This window comes from Festucalex cinctus, chromosome 15, assembly GCF_051991245.1.
Source record: "Festucalex cinctus isolate MCC-2025b chromosome 15, RoL_Fcin_1.0, whole genome shotgun sequence".
Lineage (NCBI taxonomy): Eukaryota > Metazoa > Chordata > Actinopteri > Syngnathiformes > Syngnathidae > Festucalex > Festucalex cinctus.
Window position 1 is genome coordinate 9,891,793 of NC_135425.1, and position 27,861 is coordinate 9,919,653.

The window sequence follows — 27,861 nt, forward strand, 5'->3', positions numbered from 1 at the left end:
AGGCACATTAATTTACGGTGGGAAAAACCCGTATTAAAAGTATCGATTCATGGTTTTATGAATCGATATTGGGCTATGAAAAGGAATATCACTTCAATATTGATATATCGATATTTTAGACCCAGCCCTACTTGATACTGGGAATATAAATCAATGGGAGGAGTATACGATCCACCCCCATCCTATGTTGGTGTTTGAATGTCAGGTCATAAATGTTCACTTTATTTCAAATCGTTTCATGAAAGCATCATAAGTTAGTCCATGGTAGCTGTCCCTTTTACTTAATTCTCACCTTTTCAGATTACATCAGCAGAGGGCACACACAGGATGGCACCGGACAGTTGTGATCATTGTTTAGTGGATTTTGACAAAAGCATTGCATGTGGACAGATGAAAAAGTAAAACTCAATTCTCCCTTGTTCTCCTCCTTCACACCGTTCTCATTTCACTCTTTCCACTTGTCTGCTCCATCACTACAATCCGATAATACCATCCCTCCTCAACTAGAAACAATCCAAAGATGAAATCGTCATTTCCTTTCAACCTGGAGTCAATCATCTTTCCGCATCTGGTTATAATTCTTCACGCAAACCATCTTGTCCTAATCTCAGCAAAATCAGCAGCTTATCTCGAGCCTGGCAATATCAGATGTGACATAATGCTTCGCAAATTCCAGCTTCCAACATCAACCAATCAGAAGAGAGCTTTGACGAGCGGCTGTCTGAGATTGGACATGTTGGAGATATTAGCTGCAGGTTGAGCCCATATACTGGAGGCCTCATGAGGGCAAATGATGTGATGCCTTCCATACTGTCCTTCACTCTTCAATCCTCATAAGACCCTTGACTCATCCTCTTCTCACAGGATAATTGCCTCTGTGTGGCAGGGATCAGCCACAAATGCCATCATTTAAAAGAGGAGGAAAATGTGAATTTGAAATGATTAACAATCTGAAATGAATGTTTAGCTATGCGATGTTCATTTGCACCGTTTATAATTTTGCAGTTTTGGTGGGAGCAGCTACACTGTATATCTGTTCTGCTGTAAATCAAACCAACAGAAGGAATGTGAGGTACTGAAAATGTCCCCACAAGCAAAAGAAATTTGTCAACTCTTCATTTAAAATATAGCAAACAAAAAGCTATGTAGATGCAATACAGATAGCAAATCCACATCACGCAACACGTCAGCACACAAAATGCTTGAGTTCATCATTCCTCACTAAAATAAAAACATTTTTAACCATTAACGGGATATTTGGCTCATTGAGCCATCTTCAGCAGTAAAAACTTAATATTTTTCCTAGAATGAATTTGATAACTTCATTATTTTTCATGTACAATAATACCTTTAAAAACAAATTTTTCCACTTGCTCTCAACTGAAGATGACATTACCTGTGCTGAGGAAGTAGGTCATGACCAATCATGGTTGAGTTTGCTGACCAAACCCAGAAAACAGGTGAACCATGATCGGTCGTTAGCTACTTCCTCAGCACAGGCGACGTCACCTTCAGTTGACAGTAAGTGGAAAAATGTGTTTTTAAAAGGTATTAATTATACATGAAAAATAATAAAGCTGGACAAAATATTAACATTTTACTGCTGAAAATGGCTCAATGAGTCAGATAGATATCTAAAACCAAATTCAACTGACATTTGAGAAAAAAAAAAATGCCATTAAAGTCGCATAAATAACAGTTCTCCACAAGCCCATTTCATACAACCACAAATTAAATAAAGTGCACATATCTCTGTCCTGGCTACTCAATACTATTGACCATACAGTATGCTCAGCTGCAGCTAACGCTAACCCCTACACAGACGAGTTCATCTCCAAAACGAGCATTAATTGTCTGCATGGTTCTGCTCTTCATAACATTGTGTGGCCCTTGCGTCCTTCTGATTTTCTGTATGTGGCCCTCAAATGAAAAAGTTTGGACACCCCTGATGTATTAGATAGATAGGATCATGAAAGTATTAATTATAACAGACAGAGAAGTATTTTGACTGTGGTACTGTGTATAATGACATATTGATTAATTATAATTCACCCATGAATGTGCATGAAGAACCTGTTAATATGCATAGTAATGCACAATATCGCAATTCATGTTTGAACAATGATTTCAGCTGAAGATGATTTAAATGATTCAAAGGTATGGATGTATATAACAGCATAAACAGTGTATGTTTTTTTTGTTGCAGTGGTTGAACTTGTATTAAAGGAAGCTCATAATAGCTCCCGCAACGTATTTGTCGACTCGAGATGCCATGACAACTACTGTTCCTATGTAGCCCCTTTGTAGCGCTGAAGAAAATTTGTGGCCCCCCCTCACTTAAGTTGCCCGCCCCTGTTATAAACTGTTGTTACTGAATAAATCAGTTGGAGAACGAGCTCCTCTACTGCTGCGGGATAATGTCATGGATAGGATGAGAAATATTGTCCATGATGAAGGGAGCTTTGTGCCTAACGAGAGATATGACCCTAACATCACAGTTATCTCCAAGTGATTGACAGCGATGCCACAGGCCCAATTTGTTGTAATTATAATGGCAAAAAAATAAATCAAAAGTTTTAAATGTATTGTGTCCTAACTCACCTTGCCATTGACACCAGCTCATAATTACACTTGTGATGTAAAGCAGTGCAACAGACCAGACCATTGGCGCAATGAATGCTTCAAATGCGCATTAATATTCAAAGCACACCATCTTCAGTCTCATAATCAGGTGATGTTTAGGATGGAAAACATCCATCAAGCTCAATTTATCCATTTAGAGGGGATCTCTGAGGTCAGGGCAAGTCTCATCTATCAGTCTTCATCTACTGCCACATATTCACTGAAAAGAAAGCATTATTTAACACCATTTTCACAATGTCATGTTAATTTCCACCTGGGCATTTTATGCTGTCCTTTCATGATTATAAATCAAAATGCTCAACAATGTATGCCAGACAAGCTCATTCAACAAACTCAAGCTTTAGTATAGCAATGGCTGTCTTAGAATAACTAATAGCATACTATTAATATGACAAATGAGTGGAGTAGGAACTAGGACAGTAAAACTCATTGATCGGGCTGCTTCTACAAATAAGTTAATACTGCTGAGATGTTGGGAACAATTGGTGACACCTTCCCTCTAAATAAAAGCGTTTTACATCTTTGCAAAGATCGAGGATAATTAATAATAATATAAACACTGTTAAATAAACAAACAATCTTTTTACACTAAAGGATGGATTAAAAATGACCTCTCAGTCCTTAAAGTACAAATAGACTGGAATAGATGGCACTTCATTGATTTTCTTTTTCTTTCCATTGTTTTCCACTCACCCGTAACACTCAACAGCACTTCCACCTCTAATTTGGCAATTAGGAATGCTGTCAACTGTCAATGCTAATTGCAGATGTTTACTGCCCATATTACAAATATTCAACACTTCCTAGCACTTCCTCCTTCCTTTCTAGCAGCAGTACCAACCAGAAGAAATGAATGCATTTACACTTTTAAGCATACTTTCATTTCAAATGAGACTTTACTATTACAGTCAAACCTCGGTTTTCGAACGCTTCTGTTCTCAACCAAATCGGTTTTCAACCAGAAAATTCAAGAATTTTATGTCTCAGAACTCGTCCAAAAAAAAAATCGGCTCTCGACCAAACTGAAAAAAGGGCGTACCGGAACGCGACTCACTCGGTAGAAAAAGCCGAGCGTACCTTAATGCGACTCACTCGAATGCTTCCTCCGGAGCACATTCGTGTTCAAAGTTCGTTTGGAGCAGACCTGTTCATTGTTATTTACGCAAATCTTTTTTTTTTTCTTTCTAGTTTTGTATCGTGTATTAGCCCCTAATCATGGGTCCAAAGAAAGCAAGTGCAAGTGGTAAAGCTGGTGAAGAAAGGAGGAAAGTATTGCTCAGAACTATTGAATTTAAAAAAAGAAATGTTTGCATTTCGGGTTTTTTTTTCATAATTTTAGATAGGATATCTAAATAAAACTATTTCTACCCTTTTCTGTTTATGGTAAATAGTATACAGTGCAGTTTATGGTGTAAAATAGAAAAAAGAAAAAAAAACTTAGAAAAAGTTTTAGACTTTGAACGGATTAAAATTATTTACATTAATTCTAATGGGAAAACGTGTTTCAGATTTCGAACAAATCGCTTTCAGAACAGCCTTCTGGAACGGATTATGTTTGAAAACCGAGATTTGACTGTATATTAAGAATTCAACCTCAGTTGTGAAAAGCTAACATGGAAATTCTGGTATCTTGGACCAAAAACATAGAAACCCCCACAACAGACAATAACATAACTTGAAACTGATGCGAGTAGAATTGAGCCAAATGCATATTAACCAGTCACAAAGCTTCTAGATGAATGCTCTTTAAACGCAGGTCACATCAGCTCTGTTTGCAGACACAAATATAAAGCATACAAAGAAAAGAACACTGTACCTACTGTGAAACAAAGTGAACAAATGATCTCACAACTGCCGAGGAGCAAAAAGTCTTTGGTCCTCCAACAGGATAAATGGCCCCAAATCACACAGCTCAAAACATCCGAATATTTCCAAGAGCCCTTCTAGTTAGTGACCCTGATTAAAATCTGATTGAACATCTGTGGATGTTGCTGAAACTTGCAATCTGGAGAAGAAACCCTTTAAACCTGAAACAGCTGGAGCAGTTAGCTCACCAAGAGTGGGCCAAATTGTTGTCGACATATGCAGAAGTCTCATTGAGTTATACACATTGATGGATTCCAGCGAGTGCCTATAAAATGTTTTTCCATAACACATTAGGCTAAGAGTGGTATCATAATGTCTACAGGCCAGTTTCATTTGTTATTGTTTTGTAATAATTCTGTTGGACCACAATTCAAAAACAACCCATTTCAGTAACCTCTTGCACCAGTTAATTTTTGTTCAATATTAATTTGCTTACTTTTTAGTTTCAATATACAGTACTGTAAATACTTTGCTTGGTGTAAGCTAAAATAGAATTTAGCTAGTCTGTGACCCTGAATGGATGAATTGGTCCCATTAGTTCAAATATGAAATACATTTTGCTCCTATTTTTCCATAAAGTATGTGATACCCTCCACATGCAAACAAATGACTCCTATCTCTCAGACGGTTCACTGGTTTGATGATGTCTGTAGTGAGCATGTCACCTTTAATGAAATGATCCATGTATCTGGCAGGTGAGACATACTGTAAAGTTTAAAGGCCTTGATTATTGCACAGGTGAGCCTTGGAAATGTGAAGCTCTTTCATGCAGGAAAGTGTCACAGATGTCACATTTTTGGCAAGCGGTGCGCTAACTACAAGAATGTCCATCTGTACTGTATGCTTGTAAAACAGAAGAAATCTTTTCCACAACTATTAAAAGCCAAATGTAATATTTTGTGCTGAACATGTTCAGACTGAGGCAATTAATTCATTGTTTATTATTTTTTGCATTTTGGAAAAGAGCTTTGATGTTCATTTCACCACAATCAGCCACCTCCCAATTTTTGTTTCAGAATATTATCAATAGGATTTATAATCACAGACTACATGTAATCATGTCAGATCGACATAGTGTGTCACACACTCGATTATCTGAGATGACAGTTAGCTTGCATAGATGCTGAATTTTTTTTCAAATGTCTTGAAATCTAGCTGAGTGGACATTTTGTCGGTCAGTGGTTGGGACCTAACTGCAGGTCATTATTTTCAGAAGCCAGTCTTCTAATTGGCAATATTCAGAACAACATGTTAGTTAGTAGCATCAGTGGGCTGCCAATAAAGAGAATTTGTGTGTATGATTCTTGGTCATCTAACATTTGTGCAGTGCGCTTGTGGTACCTTCAGTTGGCGCTTCAGCAAAAGCAACTCACGTTGTCGAATCAGCTGCCGTGTGGTCGATACAGACCAATATGCGTATGTAAACACAACCCCAGAATGCAAGCTTGCACTTCAGTCTGTTCACTACATTGTATCAGCCAGCAGCATCAAGGAAACTACATTGAAATCAGGCTTTGATTGTAGAGCCATTGCCAAGGCCAAACAATTCATTACAAAAGTCCTGAATGTATAGTATTATTATTATCCCCCCCCTCAATGGTACTTGGGTGACTCCAACTACCAAGACAAAGTGTTAACATACTTAGCCAATAAAGACTATCCTGATTACACTGGGGAACCATCTGGGAAAAAAATAAAAATCTGATGACTATTTACATTTTTATGCTGATTAAAACTAAAATTGGCATGCTGATTCAAAAATTGCAGTCAGTTCTTTTCCTAGCAAGTCAAGTTGTTTTTCTTCACAGATTTCTCTCCAGATCAGCAAAATTCCACTGATTAGCTGTAGTATGACTGTAGTAGGAAGATCTGATTACGACTGGACTCATTTAGAGCTATGTGACAACTTGTTTGTGCAGCCGTAATTGCGGTGAGAGGTGTGTAGCTCCCAATAGGTCAGTACTATCAATATCTGCAGACAGCTAACATATTGTAGGAAGTAAGAGGATTAGTGCTGACTTTTCTCTTAAATTTGTAACCACGGGCATACCATTGCGAGTTCATTTTATGCTTTTTTTTTTTTTTTTTAATGCTTGTAAGTATTCCATCTTAGTGTTTTATTTACATACATGCAAATTTAGTACTTCATATTAATAAAACCCTATAGCTCATAAAACTAGACGTGATGGTGAAAAACCGAGATGAGTTTTAGATTGGAAAACAAGTTGAAAACAGTTGTCAGACCGAACTTTAAAAAAAAACAAAAAAAAAAAAAAAAAAAAACAGTTTCCCTGCATTATTGAGAATTTTACATGAGTTACCTTGCATCAGAATAATTACATGATCGGAATTGTTATAGATACACTTTTACTTCCTGTTCCTGTTGGTTTAAAATGGATGGACACACATCCCCATGCACATTTAACATTTACTTTTATTTTACACAGAAACTCGTTTCAACAGCAACAGTTCAATCCACAGCTGGAAGGTCAGCCCTTGGGTTTTAATCATCTTGGGGATCTCCATAAACTGCTCCAGCTGTCTCAAGTTTGAAGGGTGCTTTCTCAAAAATGAATGATTTAAATATACTTCCATAGATCTTTGATAGGATCTATATCACGCTTTAGAACAATAAGATCATGATGTTTTGTTCTTTGCTATTCATGTCCATTTTTTAACCTGACCTGCAGCAGAAACCAAACTGTCTGATACTGGGCAGCACACGTTTGCCTTAAAGGGATGGTTCGGCTTTTTTAACATGAATCTCAATTTGATCCTCACCTCCCGTGTGTGCGATCAGCACTGACTTACCCCTGACAGCGTTCTGTGACACCAGTTCTGGTCCGGTGGAAGAGAGGAAAATAGTCCAGCTGTCACGCCGCCACCGGCGTGGCGCCCCATGCTTTTATTTTTGTGTCCATGTTTCCCATTTTGTTTTGAAAGTCTAACTCTCCTCTCACCCCAGTTCACTTGCCCTTCCTGCCGCTCCCTAATTACCGGTCCCCGCCCATGATTATCACCACCTGCCACCAATCAAGCCACACATAAAAGCCATCTGCATTCTCACCTCCGTTGCTGAAGTGTCACAGTCAGTGCATGGAAGCGTCCCACAGTCCTCATGTCCTTGTCATTTTGCCTTGTTTTTGTGCCTTTTCCTCCCCAGCGGAGCGCCTTTAGTTACCCCTTGTGCCTTGAGCCCTTTTTCCTCCCTAGCGGAGCGCTTTTTGTTGTCCCCTGTACCTTTTGCCTGTTTTTTTCCTCCCCAGTGGAGCGCTTTTTGTTCTCCACTTTTTTGACTCCCCGTTCTCCTCTCAGTTTGAGAGGAGACAGCTGTTGGCCGGAAATAAACCTGTTGCCTTGGTGGCCTACCTTTATCCTGCGTCTGAGTCCTACCTCTCCTTGTGTCACCAGAAAGCTGGCTGGGGTCTCGGAAATAAAGAGTTTTTCTTCTAAAAACAATTTGTGTTCAAAAGTGTGATACATTTGCATCACAATACTCCTTTTCTGAAAAAAAAGTCAAACGCCATTACCGCCAGCCACTACTTTTCAGTTTGTTCGTATCACTGCGCGTCGCCCTGTAGACGGCTAATTGACGCACTGCAGCCAGCTGATCTTTCTGCCTTCGAAAAGACAAACAACTTCTTAACAACCCTGGGGATATTGAAGCTCCCAATTGTTTTTTCCCCCGATGCTTTTTGTCTTTGAATAAAATTCAAATTATCCAAAGAATGGACATGGAATCGCTGAATTAAAATAACTAATTGAATAAATCTTATCTGGTCCAAAAGGAACTTACATAATTATAGCACCATAGGCCGAGACTTTTGAAGCCGCGGGACTGCCATGTTGGTAATCCCAAGAGTGTCCTACATTTTACATTCCCTGGACATTCGGACACTGGAACACCCCTACAAAATGGTGTCACACCTCAGTAGGGCACTATATAGGAAATTGTGTTCTAATGTGTACCCTGCCTCTGCCCACCAGTGATCAGCAAGGAAAATATAAAACAAACCAAGTCAGAAACATGACTGAGATGCTTATTCTGGGAGAAAGTGCTTTGAGCCAAGACTGGAGCTCTTTGCAAGTCAGATCAGCTCTATGATTACATTATGCAAAATTTAAGAAGAAAGAAAATGTAAAATAATGTTTTCGCTGTTTTACGACTAAACAACTAAAACTATTTTTTAAAATGTACAAATAAATAAAGAAATAAATAATGTAGCCTACACAATGCATTGTATTTCAAAAAGGTAATATTAAAAGCCTTTTCTACACCATGCATGCTCCACTAATGCCCAGATGAGTACAACGACCCCAGACTTTTTAACAAATACTGCGCCTATCAGCTTGTATCTTCCCTTCAATGTGGAGTGTTCGCCCCAAACACGCCAGTTTCTTGAGGGGGGAGGGGCGTAGTGATGCCATGCATAGGTCTTTACACAGAGGCTGCAGTTAAGCTTTAGGCCAGAGGTGGCAGCCATGAGTAAAAACATGACCAACTCCACAGTACTCCTTTAAATATTAATGTGTGTTTTGATACATACATACAAGATAAGACTTGAAGCCACCCATTTTTTGTGTAAGTAAGAGCACTGGAGAATGGGTGAAAAAAATAACCTTGCTCTGCAAGCTGAATTCTCATGCTATTTGTGAGTTCACAAACTCCCAAGAATACATCTTGTACCGAGCTGGCTGATTTTCAGCGATACAAACCACTGGCAAATAATTCTGATCTGACAGGATTCACAGATTGATATTGTGGAGAACTCCCTTGAGTGAATCACAATTATCTGTCATGTTGCTGGGCTCTCAGTGTGTTTTCCTTGTCTCACAGTGCCTGATTAATGAGAGGGGCGTGTCCCCTGCACCACACCTGCAGTGCATCACCTATTAGGCCTTCATAAGGACTGGGACTCCTTGCAGCCACTGTCGGGTCGTTGCTCCGTCTGCTCACAGCCATCGTCTAGTGTTTCTACTGTTTTTCGCCTTCGCTAATTATTATATTTCCAATATTCTCGATTTTCATCTACGTAAGTTTTGCTACGTCTCTTTTTGTTCCCACTTTATGTGGCGTGTTTCATAGCTATAGTAAGTTGTTGCTTTCTTGTGTTTGCGGTTTGTAGCCTTCGGGTCTTTTTGTGTTGTGTTAATTTCCCTCCTTGCAATTTGCAAGCACTTTCTGTTAACCTTTTTCCTGGCTGTGTCCAGCGCTTTATGTTCATATTCACGTGTTTTTGTGAATAAAACCTCTCGCTTACTCCTCTGTGTTCTGGGATCCACTTTCCGGTCGCACCGGAACCTTAACATTATCAATCTGGCTATTGTCAGTTTAGAAAAACAGAGCACTGATCAAAAATAAACAATTCTGATGTTTAGTAAAGATGTAAAAATCAATCATTGCTATACAGTCATTCGTTATAGCCAATATAAGCAGTTGTAAGGTCCAGAAGAAGAAAGGGACTACTGGTGCGCTGAATAACAGCATGACCAGATCAAGGATAAGTGCAGAAGCTGATGAAAGCAACATTTTTAGAGCAGTACAGAACCCCTAAAATATCTTCCATTCGTGTCATCAGCAACAACCTCCAGAGTAAAAGAGTGAAAGGTTCACAATTTAGTGATTGTGGAAGACTAATGAACAGGGACTGCACCAGAAGCGGCAATCCATTCATTAGCGAGAAGATTACAAAGGCCAGGCTGGAATTTGCCCAAAAATTACAGTGTCATGCTTTAATAATTGTGGGGCAGGGAAGAGTTTTATGTTCTTCTAACACAAAGATAACCTTTACTGAAGTGACGGAAAGGGTAAAGCTTCAGGGGGAAAAAGATCTGCTCATAATCCAAAACATCAGCTCATCTAAGAAACTCAGTGGTGGTAATGTCATGACTTGGGCTTGCATGGCTTGCTCTGGGACAGGTTCATTAATCTTCACTGATGAACGTGATGGCAGCAGCAAAAATGAAAACTCGAAAGTCTGCCAATTTAAAAAAAAAAAAAAAAAAAGATACAACCAAACAGATTGACAAAGCCTCCATCGTGCAGCAAGATAATGACCCATAGCAGAATGCAAAATATAATAAATTACTTCATGAGACGTTTGAGACTGGCCGATTCCAATTCCAGCATGCTTTTTAAACGATGAAACTGAAGTGAGCAACCCCCAAAACAACTGGAAAATGTGGCAAAAACTTGGGAAAGGGTCGCAAAAGAAGCATACAATCCATGAAAATGCAATTAAATGTATGCAATGTAAATCAATGTAATGTAAATCAATAGAGTAAATGATAAAATGGCATAATGACATGCTAAACAAAGAGCCACAATGATATATTAGGTAAGCAAGATTAACTAATTGATTGTTAATTTTCCCAATTCATCCATCAATTAAATTCGTGTCTCAGCTTTTGTTGGCTATGATGTTCCTCCAATTCCATTGTATTGAACCGTCACACAAATACTGCACGATGTGCCAAATCCCAATATACTCCGACATGCAGCATGTCAAAAGCAAGAGCATCATTTGTTAAGAACACCAGGAGGTGGATCTCTTTACAGTTGTTAATTTTAACAGTATAACAGCATAGCAAATAAATATTCTTAATAGAATTGTTAAATCAGCAACAGAACAGCTCATTTAGTCATTAAAGTACTTTCTCTCCCACTTGTTTAATTCTAGAAGTGTTTTATTGTTGCATTCTTTGGGTTTGCCAATAACAAATTGCTGCATAAAGAGGATTCAGTTAAGTATAATTGTTGAACTTGATTCTTGAAATGCCTTAATACACATGCAGGTAAGGTGACAACCGAGTGTATAAGTTACCTTACCCAGGTGAAAAAGGGGATCAATTCAAAAGAAATGTGAAAAAAAAAAAAAAAAAGTATAGTATTATAGAAGTGATGAAGTTTTTTGAGTTGAGGAAATTGAATCAGGCATTTGTGGTGTCCCAATGGCATAAATCCATTGAGAATCTTATTCAAATGTGACATTTTCTTTGACAAATAAGCCAGGAGTTCAAATCATGAGAGCTCAATTCAGACTTGTTTATCCCCTGTAGTCTATTGTCTGAGAATATACTTTCCATAAAGTACTGTATATTCCTGTGGTTGCAATTAATAGTGTGCAACTGTTCTACAGAAACAGCTCTTAGTGTGATATCCACTGGGATAAAATTAAAGTTTGTTGTTTGTGGAATGAGACATGCTGGGTTAATTACTGATTTAATTAGTGATTAGTATTTCTGCACTCATGACCAATTTGCAGAGGTGTGAGTCATGCGGGACCAAAATGCGCTTCAGCATGAGGTCACAAACTGATGGCCAAACATTTTCTCTCAGAATTTTCTGGAAAAGGGCTGAATTCATGGTTCCATCAATCACAGCAAGTCATCCGGGTCCCGAATTACCAAAACAGAGCTAGAGCATCACACAACCCACCCATGTTTGGTCAGCAGTGGTTTTCACCTTGCATATCTGCCATGTCTCGTCCTTATTGTTGAGTCATGAGCAGTGACCATAACCGAAGTGAGGGAGGCCAGCAGTTCTTTAGGCATTGTCCCAGGTTCCTTTGTAGCCTCCTGGATGAGATGTTGCTATAATCTTGGGGTAATTTCTGTAGGCTGACCACTCCTGTTGCAAATAGTCACTATAATTCACTGGAGTTCTAAAGCATAAGGTATGGTTTTATAACCCTTTCCAGACTGACTTTTTCATATGTTCTTGAATTTCTTGTAGTCATGACAATTTGTTGCAGCTTTTTGAGATATTTTGGATGACTTCATTTTGTCAGGTAAGCTCTATTTCGGCAAATTCTTGACTGTACAGGTCTGGAGGTAATCAGGCTAGGGTGTGGTCATTGGAAAATGGAAATAAACTGAGAAATATGATTAGCCACAGTAAATTCCTGATTTGACGGATGTACACAGGGTTTCATAACTTTCAATGTTTTTTTTTCCTTAATAAAACAAATCACCACTTAAAAACTGCAATTATGTTTACATAGGTTACCTTTGTCTGACATTTATATTTATTTGATTTTAAATATTAAAGTGTGGAAACTGTGAATAAAAAAAAAAAAAATTGATGGGGGGCAAATACTTTCTCATGACATTGTACATGCACCATTTTCATCTGGAACCATATTGCTTTACATTGTTTTCAGTATTAGCATACAACTTCTGCGTCTTTTCGTCCTTCCCAAACAAATGTATTACTGATTTGAATTTTGTGGGAGCCATTAAGATGTTCAGTCAAAACAGTGTAACCACTTCTATTGCTAGCTTTGACTTTCAATCACAAGCAAACTCCTCATCTAGTCCAGAAAGCTTTCAGTAATAATAATAATAATAATAATACATTTTATGTGAATGAGATTAAAGTTTTGAATTTCAATTTGAAACGGTGTTGGGAATTAATGGGAATTTTGGGTGAATAAAAATCGAATTATGGAAACATGATTTTTTGGAATGAGAAAAATGCAGCCTGGTAGGCATGAATATTTGGAATATGTTGAAGTTAGAATGGTGAGAATCAGTTGAAAAATGTAGAAATTAAAAGGAGAAAAACAGGGGGAAAGTGATTTTTTTGTGGGTAATGTAATGGTATCCGGCCTTCCTGGGTGGAGTTTGCATGTTCTCCCCGTGCCCGCGTGGGTCTTCTCCGGGTACTCCGGTCTCCTCCCACATTCCAAAGACATGCATGGCCGGTTAATTGGGCGCTCCGAATTGTCCCTAGGTGTGCGTGTGAGTGTGGATGGTTGTTGGTCTCTGTGTGCCCTGCGATTGGCTGGCAACCGGTCCAGGGTGTCCCCCGCCTACTGCCCAGAGCCAGCTGAGATAGGCGCCAGCACCCCCCGCGACCCTTGTGAGGAATAAGCAGTCAAGAAAATGGATGGATGGATGGATGGATGGATGTAATGGTAACCTGCCAATAGCCAGACTGATAATTGAGTCACTCAAGGGAGTTCTTCACATTATCTGGAACTTCACTCGGCAGATCCGTTCGGGAAAGAAGGACTTACTGTCCAATACTCCTGCTGATTGGACGAATGATGCAGCATCGTGTGCACGTTTGTTTTGACCAATCACGGCAATGGATGAAAATGTCTTCGGTCTCGTCGTAGGAAAAAAGGGGGGAAAAAAAACAAACAAAAAAACCCGAACATCTCTACCAAATAATATGCTTGAAGCGCCTCTCGCTGTCCAACATTCAACAAGGAAACGGTGAGTAATTTTGCGAGAATAGAATTAATTGCAGCATCCATTCGTCCATGTTAGGTTTGTTTGTTTCCTCCGGCGTCAACACTTCCTGGTTTCGTCACAGCTGTATGTCCCACCCTAAACAACGCCAGACTGGTCTGACCTAAATACAATGAGAATTTAGCTTGCTGGCAAGGTTAATGTCATAGTGAAGATGTTGAGTTTATAATTTTGGCATAGAGATAAACTGAACGGTTCAAAGTTGGACTAGATTCAATCGGTGAAAAAAAAAAAAATAGAAATTAGAGGAGAAAAACAAGGGTAAAGTTTAATTTGTGTTTTGTTGTGGGATTTTAAAGGTGAAAATGTTGATTCCGATTTTCATTTTTTGGTAAGCGAGTACATTTGGAATGTTGAAAATCCTTCTCAAGCGAATTGAATGAGCTGAATGTTTTGAATTTCAAAGGAATTATGTAAATGTGTTGAATCTGCCATTAGAAATGAATGGAGAATTGTGGAGTGGAAACCAGGTAACTATGGGTAAAATGTGAATTTTTGGAATGAAGAAAAAAAATGCAAGCACCCATGGCATGAATTTTTGGAATATGTTGAAGTTGGAAGACTGAGAATCGGACGAACAATGTGGAAGGAGTAGTGTGTCAGAAAAGTGTGAGGAAAAAGAAGTAGAAGTAAAAGAAGTAGAAGAAGAAGAAGAAAGTGAATACTGTAGATTAGAATACTGTAGTAAATTCCTGAGTCTTAACACAATAATATAAATATCATTTTTTGCAATTATTTTTGCTATATACTGAGTCATTCATTGTCGACATTGTTCTTGTGTGTGGCTCCACTTCTACCTTTCAAGACAAACTTATTGCACAAGAACCAAATGCCTCTGGTTTGTCTGTTGACTGTTACAACAAAGTACATTGTACAGATGACACAAGCTGAGCTGAAAACTCTTGAAGCTATAAAACCTTGTCTATCACACAAACGGGTGTATGTGTGATGTTATTAATAAAACCTGATTGAAAACCTACAGGGTATTGCATATTGCAATCCAAGATGTAAAATGCAACATGATGGACATGTTACATTTTCTCCAGGGGGTTCAGAGCTGAGAGGACAACATTTGCTTGAAGTCAGATTTTAAGAGGTTAAAATGTGTGTAGTTGTAAACGCCGGTAAGAACATTTAGTCTAAACTGAGAAGATGTGAAAAAAATAAATAAAAAATGAGTGAACTTGAAAATTAATGACCTCCAGACAGATTTTATCACAGGCAGAGCCTCTCTTTTGGCAGGCTGCCAGCCTTGCCAGACCAATAACAGCAGTAAGAAAACAACAATGGTTGCATACTGTACAGTACCTGACAGCAATAGGCCAAACACAGTTGTGACTGTGTGGTAAAATATGTAGCAGTGACGCAAATACTGAAATAAATAGGAAGCCTCTGAAGTGCCAGGTAAAGTTAGAAGTATGTGGGAGTGGAATGTTTTATGCTGACACATTTTACATAATCGGTGAGCAAACGCAAAGATGAGGATTGGCAGAAAAAAGGGACTTCAGAACATGAATTACATTTATAGAGATGCAGAATAATGCTTTACACACTTCTTCATACCCTTTCCTACTTCTGACACATCTCAGACATTGCTGAGAAATGGAATGTAAAATGCACCCGTTTTGGAAACCTCATTTACTCCCAAATAGAGCATTTACAGCAGCTGTAATCAATTGCTTTGGATTCAAAGATGAGAAACCATTTTAGAAATGTGAAGAAAACCGCATGAACAGAATAGAACGCGTACGGTTAATTCTGTTATATTAGTACGCCGCCTTATACAGTATGAAATCGACTTTATCACAGGAGCACAGGCACAGAAACCATTACTCTCATGCATCGAAATATAAGAAACACCTCTCATTATTATGCCATGCAATTCTCACCGTTGCAAACAAAAGCCACAATATGAAACATGAAGGTAAAAAGTCTCAGACAATGTCAATCCAAACTGTGCATTATTACTTTTGTGAAGCCGAATATCTGATAGTGCTATTGGCTCTTCTTCGACACTGTCACTGCACTGTTTACCTACAGAAAGAACAAGTCAGTCAGGAGAGGTCAATCATATCAAATACGGAATACTGAGACAGCCATCCAGAAGAAAACACTGTATGCTGAAACCTATTCATACATGATTCATTGATTAAATATCTTGTGAAAATCTAAATGATTCGAAAACACATCCGTGAATAAAATGTGCTGACATAACAACAAATGCTGAGGGGGCGTTAATTTTCTACTGACACAAGATGCTACTGAGGTTCAATGTTTATAGCAAGGGTGGTCAACCATTCAGAGACGAAGAGCCGCAATGTTTACTGTGTGCAAGGAGCCACATCATACACATTGACACATTTAAACCACCCCCATCCCGTCCCCTCACTCTCTACCTCTCTTTCACATGCTTTGACAAACTGTCTGAATGCATTTTAAGCCCATGCAATGTTCAAAGCAAGTTGATGCAAGCGCTTCACCAATTTTGGGAACAACTTGTACTTTTCAGTCTGACCTTTTAAAATGAGTGAGCTTGTACTGGCGAAGTTCAGTCCCATTTGGAAATTCTTGGATGACCGTTGTATGGAGTGAACTGAAGTGCCGCTGATTATTTGAAGCCTTCAATACATCTATTAAATGCTAAAAATACTAATCAATGTGGCACCTTAGGTGAGAGTTGAGATGTGGCGACTCCCTTAAACTTCAATTAACATATGCTAACAAAAGAAGTCAAAATTATTAAGCATTGCATTTAATTCAGTGGTCTCCAACCATTGGTCCACATCCTAGTACCCATTTAAACGTTTTTGTTATATTTTGTTTTGTCTTTTTGTAACAGAGCATATACAGAATATACAAGTACCCCCCCACCCCCAACGATTACCTTCCAAAGGGCAATATATGTAACGGTTGAAGCAGTTGGGGGCGACACGGTAGTCGAGTGGTTAGCACGTCCGCTTCCCAGTTCTGAGGTCTCCGGTTCGAGTCCAGGCTCGAACCTTCCTGGGTGGAGTTTGCATGTTCTCCCCGTGCCCGCGTGGGTCTTCTCCGGGTACTCCGGTCTCCTCCCACATTCCAAAGACATGCATGGCAGGTTAATTGGGCGCTCGGAATTGTCCCTAGGTGTGCTTGTGAGTGTGGATGGTTGTTCGTCTCTGTGTGCCCTGCGATTGGCTGGCAACCAGTCCAGGGTGTCCCCCGCCTACTGCCCAGAGCCAGCTGAGATAGGCGCCAGCAGCCCCCGCGACCCTTGTGAGGAATAAGCGGTCAAGAAAATGGATGGATGGATGGATGAAGCAGTTGGGGTTTTGTGTTTCACCAGTAGGAGGAGCTGGTGTTTCAGTAATTGTAATACAAAGGTTACTATGGTGCGCAAACTTATTTTGTTTATGTGCATTGTTTTTATTTTCCTATTATCTTTGTATGCTTAGTAGGACTATATACTCATTAATAATTAGTTTGCAAGTAAATTAAAAAGAGTAGAATTTATGTTTGACTTGACCATGATTAGGTCACTTCCTGTTTTCGTTAGCATGCAGCCACAGCAGCTCTACCTCGCGAAAGTTGCAGAGCTTAAGTGAAGCTAATTAAGTCGCACAAATACCTGTTTGTTCACTAGCAGGCCAAAGTGTTCTACGGTGTGTCTGTGGTAAAAAGCAAGGCCCACGGTAAAACATCAGTGCAAAGAACTCGTGTCTCCGATTTGTGAACAAAACGGCATAATATATGTAGGGCTGGGTTATTATATGATCAAGAATCATGATATTGTCATTGATATATCTTAGAGCCATGAGTGATTCTGAACCTCAATCAGACCTGGCAGAAACGTGCATGACAACAGCCAATCAGAGTCAAGAGTTTCCTCCTCCACTTTGGTTTGCAACTTGAAGTAAACAGGAAGTCAGAATAAGAAGCTAGTAAACAATGATCAAACTGGCAGCTAATCCAGTGATTTTCAATTATTTTTGTTATGCCCCCAGCAGGAAGCAAATATTTCAGAGGAGCTAATACTCCTTGTGCACTCTCTGACACTGCCACCTACTCCAATGGATATGCAACTACACTTTATTCTAGTACGAGAAAAAACACATTCCCTGGGGTCATGGCACCTAGCATCGCTCCGTGCCACCCCTATTTGAGAAGGACAGAGCTAAATGCACATCTAATAGACATCCATGATTTTGCAATACATCCCAAAGATTAAACTATTCTCACAAGAGATGTTCCTTACCATCGATTTTGTGGCAGTATCGCCAAAGCGAGTAAATGAAGCCATTTTGTCATCCTGTTGAATCATTTGAATAAGTACCACCCAAGTGATTAATGTGGAAAGCATTAAATAATGTGAGCTGGGTTTGCCCATGTAAACATTAGCAATTTAGCCACTATCTAGCGGTGCAGCTACCAGACCAAAGCACCAGTCAAGTGTCAGTGTTGAAGCATACATGTTTACAAGTAGCAATGATGCTAACACCATATGTATGATCATAATTTTATTTAAATTTAAGGTTTTCATTTTTAGATGTAATCATTATTCTTGAGTGGTAAATTTCCGTTCACTGTGTTCACTAGTTTACATTTGTCGCACTGTTGAGTAAAAAAATGTTTTAATAACTTTCTCAGCTCATCATTTTTTTATATTGTGCTTTGAATGTAAACATAATGTTAAAAAATGTTTAACTACTCTTAATTTATCTTATTTGTTAGTACCAATGCTTTAAAAGTATTGTCAATTTCAGTCAAAGTTCAGTTTGAAGAGGGCTGTAAGAGCCACATGCGGCTCACGAACTGCGGGATGGCCAGGCTTGTATAAGGTCAAGAAAATAGAAAAAAGAAAAAAGAAAAAAAGAAATGGTTGTGCTGTAGTTGTGCTGTCCAAGTAGTAGTGCATTTGTGTCATATCAAATCTTAGCTTGGCAACACGGAGGGCAAGTGGTTAGCACGTCTCCCGAACAGATGAAAGGTTCTGGCCTCAGATCATGACTCAGGAGTTGTACATGTTCTCCCTGTGCTTGTGTGCGTGCTTCCACATTCCAAAAACATGCAATACATGTATGGAAGGGAGAATGAAACCTCAAAATGGCACATACTGGAGGTGTAAATGTTGAATGGTTGTTGTACTACATGTTATTATGTACCCTGCCTGTCTATTGCCCAAACTCTACTGGGATAGACTACAGTTCAACCATGACCCTAAGAAGCACTATAGAAAATGAATGGATGGAAAATCCAGGCTAACAAGTTCCCCGAGTCTTTATAAAGCACACAGAATCCATATTATGAGACTATTTTCCACGGGTTTAAATGGATGTAAAACAGTACTGTAATAATCGTGAAATCAATAACAACAAATGGTCATTAAGGAGGATGTAGGCATAGAAACAGATAATATAAGAAAATAAGACACCTGAAGCCAAGTTAGTAACACTGGCTCCTTCTAAATCAATCAGCAGCACTGCACACAAAACAGCCACACTCTTTCATCACCTCATTTGCTAATGGGCTGTCTTTATGCTCATGGACTAATAGACAAGTGGCTTGGGCCTAAGTGGTCCAAGACTTGCTTTTCATGGGCTTTGCACGGACTTAGTCACACATAAGTGTATCCACACACTCGTATGACTTCAGTGAAAGCAGCATGGAGCACCAGTTCTCACTTGGTGATAGATGTTTGTATGTATCCTGCCTTCACCCAAAGTCAGCTGGGATAGGTTCCAGCTACCTGCCACCATGTACAGTACACAAAATGGATGGATGGATGGATGAATGGATGGCCACTAGGGTTGGGTATTGCCGCCAACCTCACGATACGATACGTATCGCAATACGTATGTATCCCAATACTTGATCTTCAAGGCGATACGTATTACGGAATATTACATTAGTTTACTTGCATTTTAAAATAACAGTCATATGTATACCTAAAGGATATGTTTGTTATGCTGACTGACAAAAATATTTTTGTTAGCAGCTCATGTGGCTTACAATCAAGTGGCATGCCTGGTCTAAATGTGTACGCATTGTAGAGCAAGGAGCAGCTTTCACAGACACACCGGGAAAATGTATTAATATGCATGAGCCGATATGAGCAAAAATATCAAAGTATTAAAATTACAGCTCTAAAATGTGCTTATTTGAAATATTTGGGGAAATAAACACCTTTTTTTTCATGTAACACATTCTATTTCGTTTTTAAACAAAATATACAAAAATTGGTACATTAAGACACATGCCATGTTAAGTTTATAAGTAAATAAATGTTGATATTCTTCCTCTGCAAGACAGTGTCCAATCACTGGTGAGCTATTTTTGCATTAATTGAAGGCAATTACCTTCAAAGACGCTTTTTTATTTTTTAGGTGCAATGTAAGCTGCAAAAGTTAACAAGCAATATCGATTCTGACGCCTGTGTATCGATATGTGTATTGTAATGAGGCCCGCTACGATATGTTGCCGTATCGATTTTTTTTTAGCACACTCCTAATGTCCACAAACCATCTTTCCAACAGCCAAGCCAGCACAGACGTTTCCAACACTAGTCCATTGAACTTGTGTGGTTGCATGACATCAACAACCAATCAACAATTCATCGCCGACAACAGCCTAATTAAATACCTTCAATTGGCCTTGTTGGACCATTTAATAAACATTAACTCATTTGAGAGAGAGAGAGAGAGAAAAAACAATTACCTTAACTGCTTCAGCATGCGAGACTTTGTCAAAGACTTTATCGTTGACTTTCATGATCTGGTCCCCGATCCGGAGACCTTCCTTCTCTGCCAGGCTCCCCGGTTCCACCAGAGAAACGTAGATACCCACTCCATGCTCCGAACCGCCTCGGATACTGAAACCCAGGCCCTCGTTGCTCTTGTGCCGCTTCATGGTGACCTGCCGCAACTCGCCCGGTGGCTCGTGGATAAAGTTCCTGCCGAGCAGCGGTACGAGCGGAGCTGTCCCGTCGCTGCTTGTGCTGAAGCTATCCGGTGAGCCGCGCAACGCCACCTGGAACTCGGATGGGTTTTCCTGCGAGTAGTGAGGCGGGGGAGTCGGGCTGGCGCTGGGGAAGTGGCCCGGCGGGGGCTCGGCGGTACCGTTGCTTGCAACTAAATCCGATTTCAGGTAGAGGCCCTCCGACGTGTACTGCTCGAAAAGCAGCTGGTCGGAGCGGGGGATGACGAGCCGCAGCATGGGGAGAAGTTGCCGCTTGCTGGGCGCGTTGAGGATGACGTTGAGGGTCTGCACCAAGTCGTACACGTTGCGCTTGGAGTGGTAGACATTGAGGCAGTGGATGAACTGCTCCCTCTCGAAGTCGTTCAGCAGCAGGTTGAGCGCGTTGTGAAGCTTCTTGACGTTGGCCGAGAGCGTTCGCGCACTCGAGGCCACCGAGTTGGCCGAGGAGCTGAGCGACACGCGCTCCAGGTCGGTGGTGCTCATCCCGGGTCGCGGCGCCACACCGGGTCCACGTTAGAGCGCGGGCGTTACGGGCTCCTGCCTCGGGATTACGCCGGTGCTTGGCATCGTGGGCGCAGTCCGGTTCGATCTCAAGCAAGGCTAGCCTACGCGAATGAAAGTGCACTTTCCGAGGAAATGGAGAGAACTTAACGAGCTAGCCGAGCAACAACCTTGCGCAAAGTTCGCCCCCTTGGTATGGTAGCAGTGTCATTAGCCGCCGTCTTGTTTTCCAGTGGGTCAGGTGGCCAGCGGAGTCGCCTCTTCTCTGGTGTCCGCCTCCTCGTCAACAACCTGCTTCCAAGCGGAACGAACAGCAAAAGCCACCAAACCGCCGAGCAACTTGACTGGAAAATGAGGCGAAAAGCACCTGTAAAAAGTTCCAGCTTTTGCGTACTGCTCCTTTTGTCGTCAGTAGTTCCAAACAATGTCAAGGCGTTTAAAAATAACTATCTGTCATGACTTCACCACCCAAAATGAAGCGTGTGGGCAGGTGGTTACAATTATCGGTTGAAGAGAGCTGCAGCTCGCTGCCTCCGCTTCCCACGCGTTACTACAGCGACCGAGTGGAGAATGTGTGTGTCGGTGCCTGCTCGATCCCAGGTCTCTGACGCTCCTGTGAGGAAGTGACGTCGTTTTTTGGCTCTATTGGATTATTTATAGCCCACAGCGCACGCGCACGAGAACGCACGACAGCAAGATAAGCTTAAAGGACTTGTCAATTAGTAGAAGCGTGTCTAATATTAGCTCCCGTCTGAGCCTCATAATTAGTGTTACACAATGCAGGTGGCATTATTGTAGACTGGTCTTGACTGAAATGATTGGACCCTTTATCTTTATCAACTCACTTGTTGACAACACTTTACAAAAACACACACACCCCTACACAAAACAAGCACAAAATAATTTCCCTCTTTAAGTAGCTGGTATAGTGTTTGTAGTATAGGTGGGGGCCTGAGGTGTTTATGGCTTCAAAACAATTTCCCATAGCTTTGCTAACATGAACTGAATAACAGAAATAGCTAAATTAGCTAATGATAGCCACTGAAAAAATACACAAAACTCGTTTTTTGTTTTTTTTCCAGATTAGACAGAATTTTTTGAACACCAGAAGCTTCTCGGGCCAGAACAAAACACATATTTGCCACAAATCATTCTTATAGCTGACATTATTCTCCTAAATTAACTGCCAGCTCAGCAAAAATGCATTGCATCATTTGACGTCTTTTTCCGTCAAAGGCAGTGAATGAGTTAAGGAATACGAAACTGTTACATCTCGTCTTCATTATCCTCTATATAATATAATATTCAAAAATGTCTCATTTGCTGATGATACAACTCTCTACTGTCCAGGAGAAAACCTGGAGCAGCTTCTACTGTGGAGTATGAATTGAACACATTAAAAAATTGGTTTGGCATGAATAAATCATTACATTTAAACAAAACCAAGTTCATACTTTTTGGCACAAGACAAATCACTCATCAAGTTAAAATTATGGTGAATTCATTTGAAATAGAAATGCTGTATGAAAATAAATTTCTTGGAGTAGTTATTGATGATAAATTATGTTGGAAGTTGCACATGGAAAATGTCAAAAGGAAAATGTCAAAAATTATAGGGATACTCTCTAAAATTAAGGATGTCCTGAATAAGAAATTATACTGTTCATTATTATGACCATATCTGACTTATTGTGTGGAAATCTGGGGCATTTAAAACTAATACCAATCCTGTTTTCAAATTCCAAAAACAAGCCATAAGAATTATTAATCGATCAAAATATAGAGAAACAACACATTCACTATTTATTCAATTAAACACAATGAAATTGAATGACTTGGTTGAGTTTAAAATGGCACAAATAATGTACAACAATCTACTCTGCCACAGTACTTAGAAGCTATTTGAAATTAGAGAGTCCTTATGACATAAGGGGTACAAGTGTCTTCAAAAAAAATCTAAATAAGAACAAAAAAAAGCAAAGGTGTGTTTCTGTAAGAGGTGTTAATATGTGGAGTCATTTTGGTACTGACTTGAAAAGATGCAAGTCAATTGCTGAGTTACAAAAAAATGTTTAAAAGCAAAGTTCAAGAGCATTATATAAATCAGACATGAGCTAGTAAAACTGCAGAAATTGTTTTTTTTTTTTTTATGTACCAATACGAGTGTAATGAAAATTGTATACAGTATATGTGCGCATGAGGATGTATTATTATTGTGTATGCCTATGAATTTCATGTACATACGCTACAGGCAAATGTACGAATGTGTTAAAGTGCAGTTCTATACACGAGCAGGATTACACCTTTTATTTTATTGAAATGTATTAGTTTACTGTATTAATAATGAAAGAAGTCAAAAGATACAAAGAATAAGGGGTAAGTTTTCAACTTCTTTCTACTCCCTTTGAACATGTAAACTATCACTAATGATTGCATAAGTTTCTTCTCTTTTATTTTTTTTTATCTAGAACTTGTTTATGTTTATATGTTCAATAATCAAACAATTATCCTCCTCTTTTCATGTTTTTCTATGTTGCGTTCCCTTTTTATCCAACTTTAAAGGGACAGTATGTATTATTTAACACCATTTAGTGGTGATAAGTGCTAAAAAGTCATTCATTGTAAAAACCCACCATTAATTTCAATAATTTACAAAATATATATATATACATTTATGTTCTATCACAATGTACATTTTTTTAAATATAATATAGATCTAAAAGCCAATTGTATTACATAGGTTGTGCCGCTCATTACAGGAGGCTGACATGTTTCGCCCGCCACCATCTTTCTGCTACGGATACCTGAAGAAGAACAACTTCACGAACGTAAGTTCGCCTCTGGCGGTCGTTGCAGCTCCTGTCGGACGTAAAGGGTTGACGGATGCTTACCTTCCACAGCTGGGGCCTGCAGGTGGTCATCGCCGAGTCCTGTGATTCAGCCGCGTTCCCGCAGCTTTTCTCCCACTGCTTTGCGCTCGCTATGAGCCGGCCGGCTGAATGAGTCGGCCAGTTTCATCCGGCTTTCGGCTAGACACAAATGTTTGGTGAGTCCTCCGTGGCTGTACTGCTTTTGAAGAAGCGCAATGGGCTTTTTGCACAAATCCATTACTTCCTGAACTCAACACCACTCCTTCATTTCCTGTCTTTCATGAGTGGACAAGCTGATTAATCCAGGTGTGCCTGATCTCAGTAACTACAACGACATTGGCCAGACACACCTGGATTAATCAGTTTGTCCACTCATGAAAGACAGGAAACAAAACATGGTATTCAGTTCAGGAAGTAGTCGAGCTATGCAAATAGCCCCATTCCACCTTTGATGTCCGCCGTGGGACGCAATAATTCCTCGTGAGTCTCCTCGTTGTCACTGGCAGCCATGTCATTCAATGTGTATTTTACGCACGCGATACATCATGAGACTGTCTAAAATGGCCGATACAATACTTAATGGAGAAATATTCCTAAAAAGTGCTATAAAATCAGAGTTGTTTAACATAAATTGACAATTTTTTCAGGGAAGAGTTGAAATTAACCATTTCACAGAATAGCTGGTTAGTTTTTCACAAGTCTGGTATTCCTTTGAGTCTCCAAGATTTCAATCAATCAATATTGAAACACCGCAATATTTTTATTTTTTTTTAACTTCGTTCAGTATTCTGCCAGATTGATAAAAGCAACACATCTATTTTGACAAAGTAAGAACCAGAACGGACGTAAAAGTTTTTTTTTTAATGTTTTTATCATACTCATGGTCTGTTTATCCAGTCAAAGTTGTTTAAATTACATGACCTTATAAAGTATAATACTTTAATAATTTTATATTAAACATTTTATAAATTCGTACTTGATAATTTGCAATATATATTTATAAAAAAAAGTGAAAATGTCTATCACAACTTGAGAGGATATGGAGATTTTATATTACCTAAATTTAGAACTGTTCATAAAAGTTTTTGTGTGTCTGTGCGTGGGGTCAAACTTTGGAACAGCTTAGAGGTACAACACAAACAATGCCAAAACATCCACAGATTCAAACTGTCTTTTAACATATGGTTTGGTCTCAGTATTTGGAACGTGCATCTTAAACCAACATCTATCTTTCAACTTATTGTGATAGAGTATACTTGCTGCCTTCTTATTTTACAAATTATTTATCGCCACTGTTGGTATGCTTGTGTCTTTGAATTATTGATATGTGCCATTTGTGGACTTGTTTTGTTTCTAGTTTGTCTTTTACCCAAGCTGGTATTGTTATTTTCTATTACCATTGCTGGTATGAGCTGTTGGTGTCATGTTACTTAATTAATACATTGTTTGTAAACACATAGTTTTTCAGTATTATGACAACCGCTGTTGGTTAGAGCAAATTTGTAGGAAAGTAGCTAAATTTGTTTTTGATACTAATGATATTGGGGGTGGGACTTAAGTTTTTCTTCCTCCCACTCCTTTTCAGGCTACGTTTAGAAAAATTTGTCTATAAAAATTGACATATTGTTAATGTTGATTATTGCCTGAAATAAATGGACAAATAAAATAAATAATAAATACAATAAAAGTAAAAAACCTTCAGAAAAATAAATACTCAAGTAAAATACTGATACAGTATCTGAAAATTCTCCGCAAGTACAGTAACAGTATTTGAATTTCCCAATACTCCTTCTTGGTTGTTTCACAAGTTCACCTGATTCCAGCCGTGACATATAACAGTGTCTGAATAATCTCTTAAGTGAGAAAAAACTGTTGGTATGCGGGGTGGTTTTGGTGTGCACTGTGCAATGACTGATAGCGCCTATCAGAGGGAAGGAAACGGAAAAGGTGGTTTCCATGCAGAATTTTACCTGCTCACTTCTTACTTCTTGCAGCATGCAAAATCTCAAGAATGTAGCAGGTATCTGTGACCGAGACTGATGAAGACTTAAATGGAAATGCCTCCCCATCATTAACAATCTATAGCCAGGAAGATCCATAAAAACAAGCGCACCATAATCGCTTCACAGTGGGTTGTTTTTTCTCTTCCCTCCCCAAGCAGCATTGACTTTTTTTTTTATACCTCATGATCCAGCATAATTATCGGATATTTTGAACATTATTCACGATCAAGAGGCAAAGCGATAGAGCTGTCCTCTTGGACTCGTTACACACGCACACATAGATGACACAGCATAAGGAAACGATGTAATCACGGGCACTCGAGTCATTAATTACACAAGTGACAGCGTATATCTGAGGCTTATGATACCACTTGATAGATAAGCCATTACATTATACGAGGCGGGGGCATAATTCAATTCGCAGGAGACAGCTTTATGAGGCCTACATGTGCTGCTACATACAGTACAGCACATTATACGTACTAACGTGTTTTAGATCTGTTTCATCTTTACAAACCATTGCCGAGTACAGCAGTTCCCTTAGCGGTAAATATCGTCAGTGTTGCTTTCATGATTGATAACCCGAGCACCTGAACTCATCACCACGTTGCAGCTTTAGGCTAAAGCTCGATAAATAATCTCTCAAGGACTCCCAACGCTAACTCAACTTGTGAAGGGCAGACAATGTAAAGAGACCACAGGCCGGAGATAATATTCAGGCTGAAAGATGACTGAGGGATGCAGAGCAAATTAAATTATAATTGATGACATTGAATTGATTTTCTGGGGTTCTAAATAAGTAAGTGGTACAAAGTGTGTAACAATGCTTTTTATCAGTCGAGACAGCAAAGGTCTTAAAGAGCTCACAATTTTGTGGCTGGTAACACATCATAAAAGTGCTACAGTATATTCAATCAAGAAGTAAGAGGTGTCAAACACATCCATATACTGGCAAGGATTTCCCTTACTTATGTTTATCAAAACAAATATAACCCAAGTAAACCAGAAAATAAGTTTTTTTTTTAAACGACAATCAAAAACTACCTGCTCCTGTGTAAAAAATGAATTACTCCTTAAACAGAACTGGTTGGGCCACCCTCAGCATCACAACTGAAATCAAGCGTTAAACTATATAAAGCAGGGGTCCGCAACCTTTACTGTCAAAAGAGCCATTTTAGGTCAAATAAATAACCAAGTATCTGTCTGGAGCCACAAAACATTTGAAGATTATGAGAGAGGAAACGGTGTGTTCGTCTAATGTACTGAGGTCCCAGACAGTGCTAATTTAAGATACACCATAACAGGAAAATATGCAGCAACCAATACTTTTGAGATTCATTTTCTTCTACCTTTAATCTTCCGTTTTTGTTTTTTGTTTTTTGTAATTTTTCAGACTTCATTTTTCATACATTTTTTTTTTTGTGCTTTTTTTTTGACAATTTTTTTGCACATATGGTAATTTTCAGCCTCTTTTTCATTTTTTGGACATTTTATTGCTATCTTTTTGACATTTTTTCTCCCCTTTTTTCTGTCAACTTTCTGACATTTTTTGGCAATTACATTTTATGGTAATTTTCGGGATTCATTTTGTTTATGGACATTTTCTTTCATGCCTTTTCTTAGATAAATTTTCAGACTTTTTTTGGGCAATGAGCCACATGTGGCTCCAGAGCCGCATGTTGCAAGCCCCTGATATATAGTATAACTGGCAATGAGTCTTACACATCTCTGTCGAGACATTTTGGCCCACTCTTCTTTGCAGAATTGTT

At 39.2% G+C, this 27,861-nt stretch overlaps 1 protein-coding gene across 5 annotated transcripts in view; it reads right to left on the reverse strand.

Annotated features, from left to right (window-relative positions):
- The window catches only part of whrna (whirlin a), a 157,900-nt gene extending 136,073 nt beyond the window's left edge, over positions 1–21,827 (reverse strand). For all 5 annotated transcript variants that reach the window (XM_077497299.1, XM_077497296.1, XM_077497298.1 and 2 more), the window contains exon 1: positions 20,458–21,827. In XM_077497299.1, the coding sequence (XP_077353425.1) occupies positions 20,458–21,201 (744 nt within the window). In that variant the 5' untranslated portion in view covers positions 21,202–21,827. The remainder of the gene's footprint in view (positions 1–20,457) is intronic.
- Positions 21,828–27,861: the final 6,034 nt, after the last annotated feature.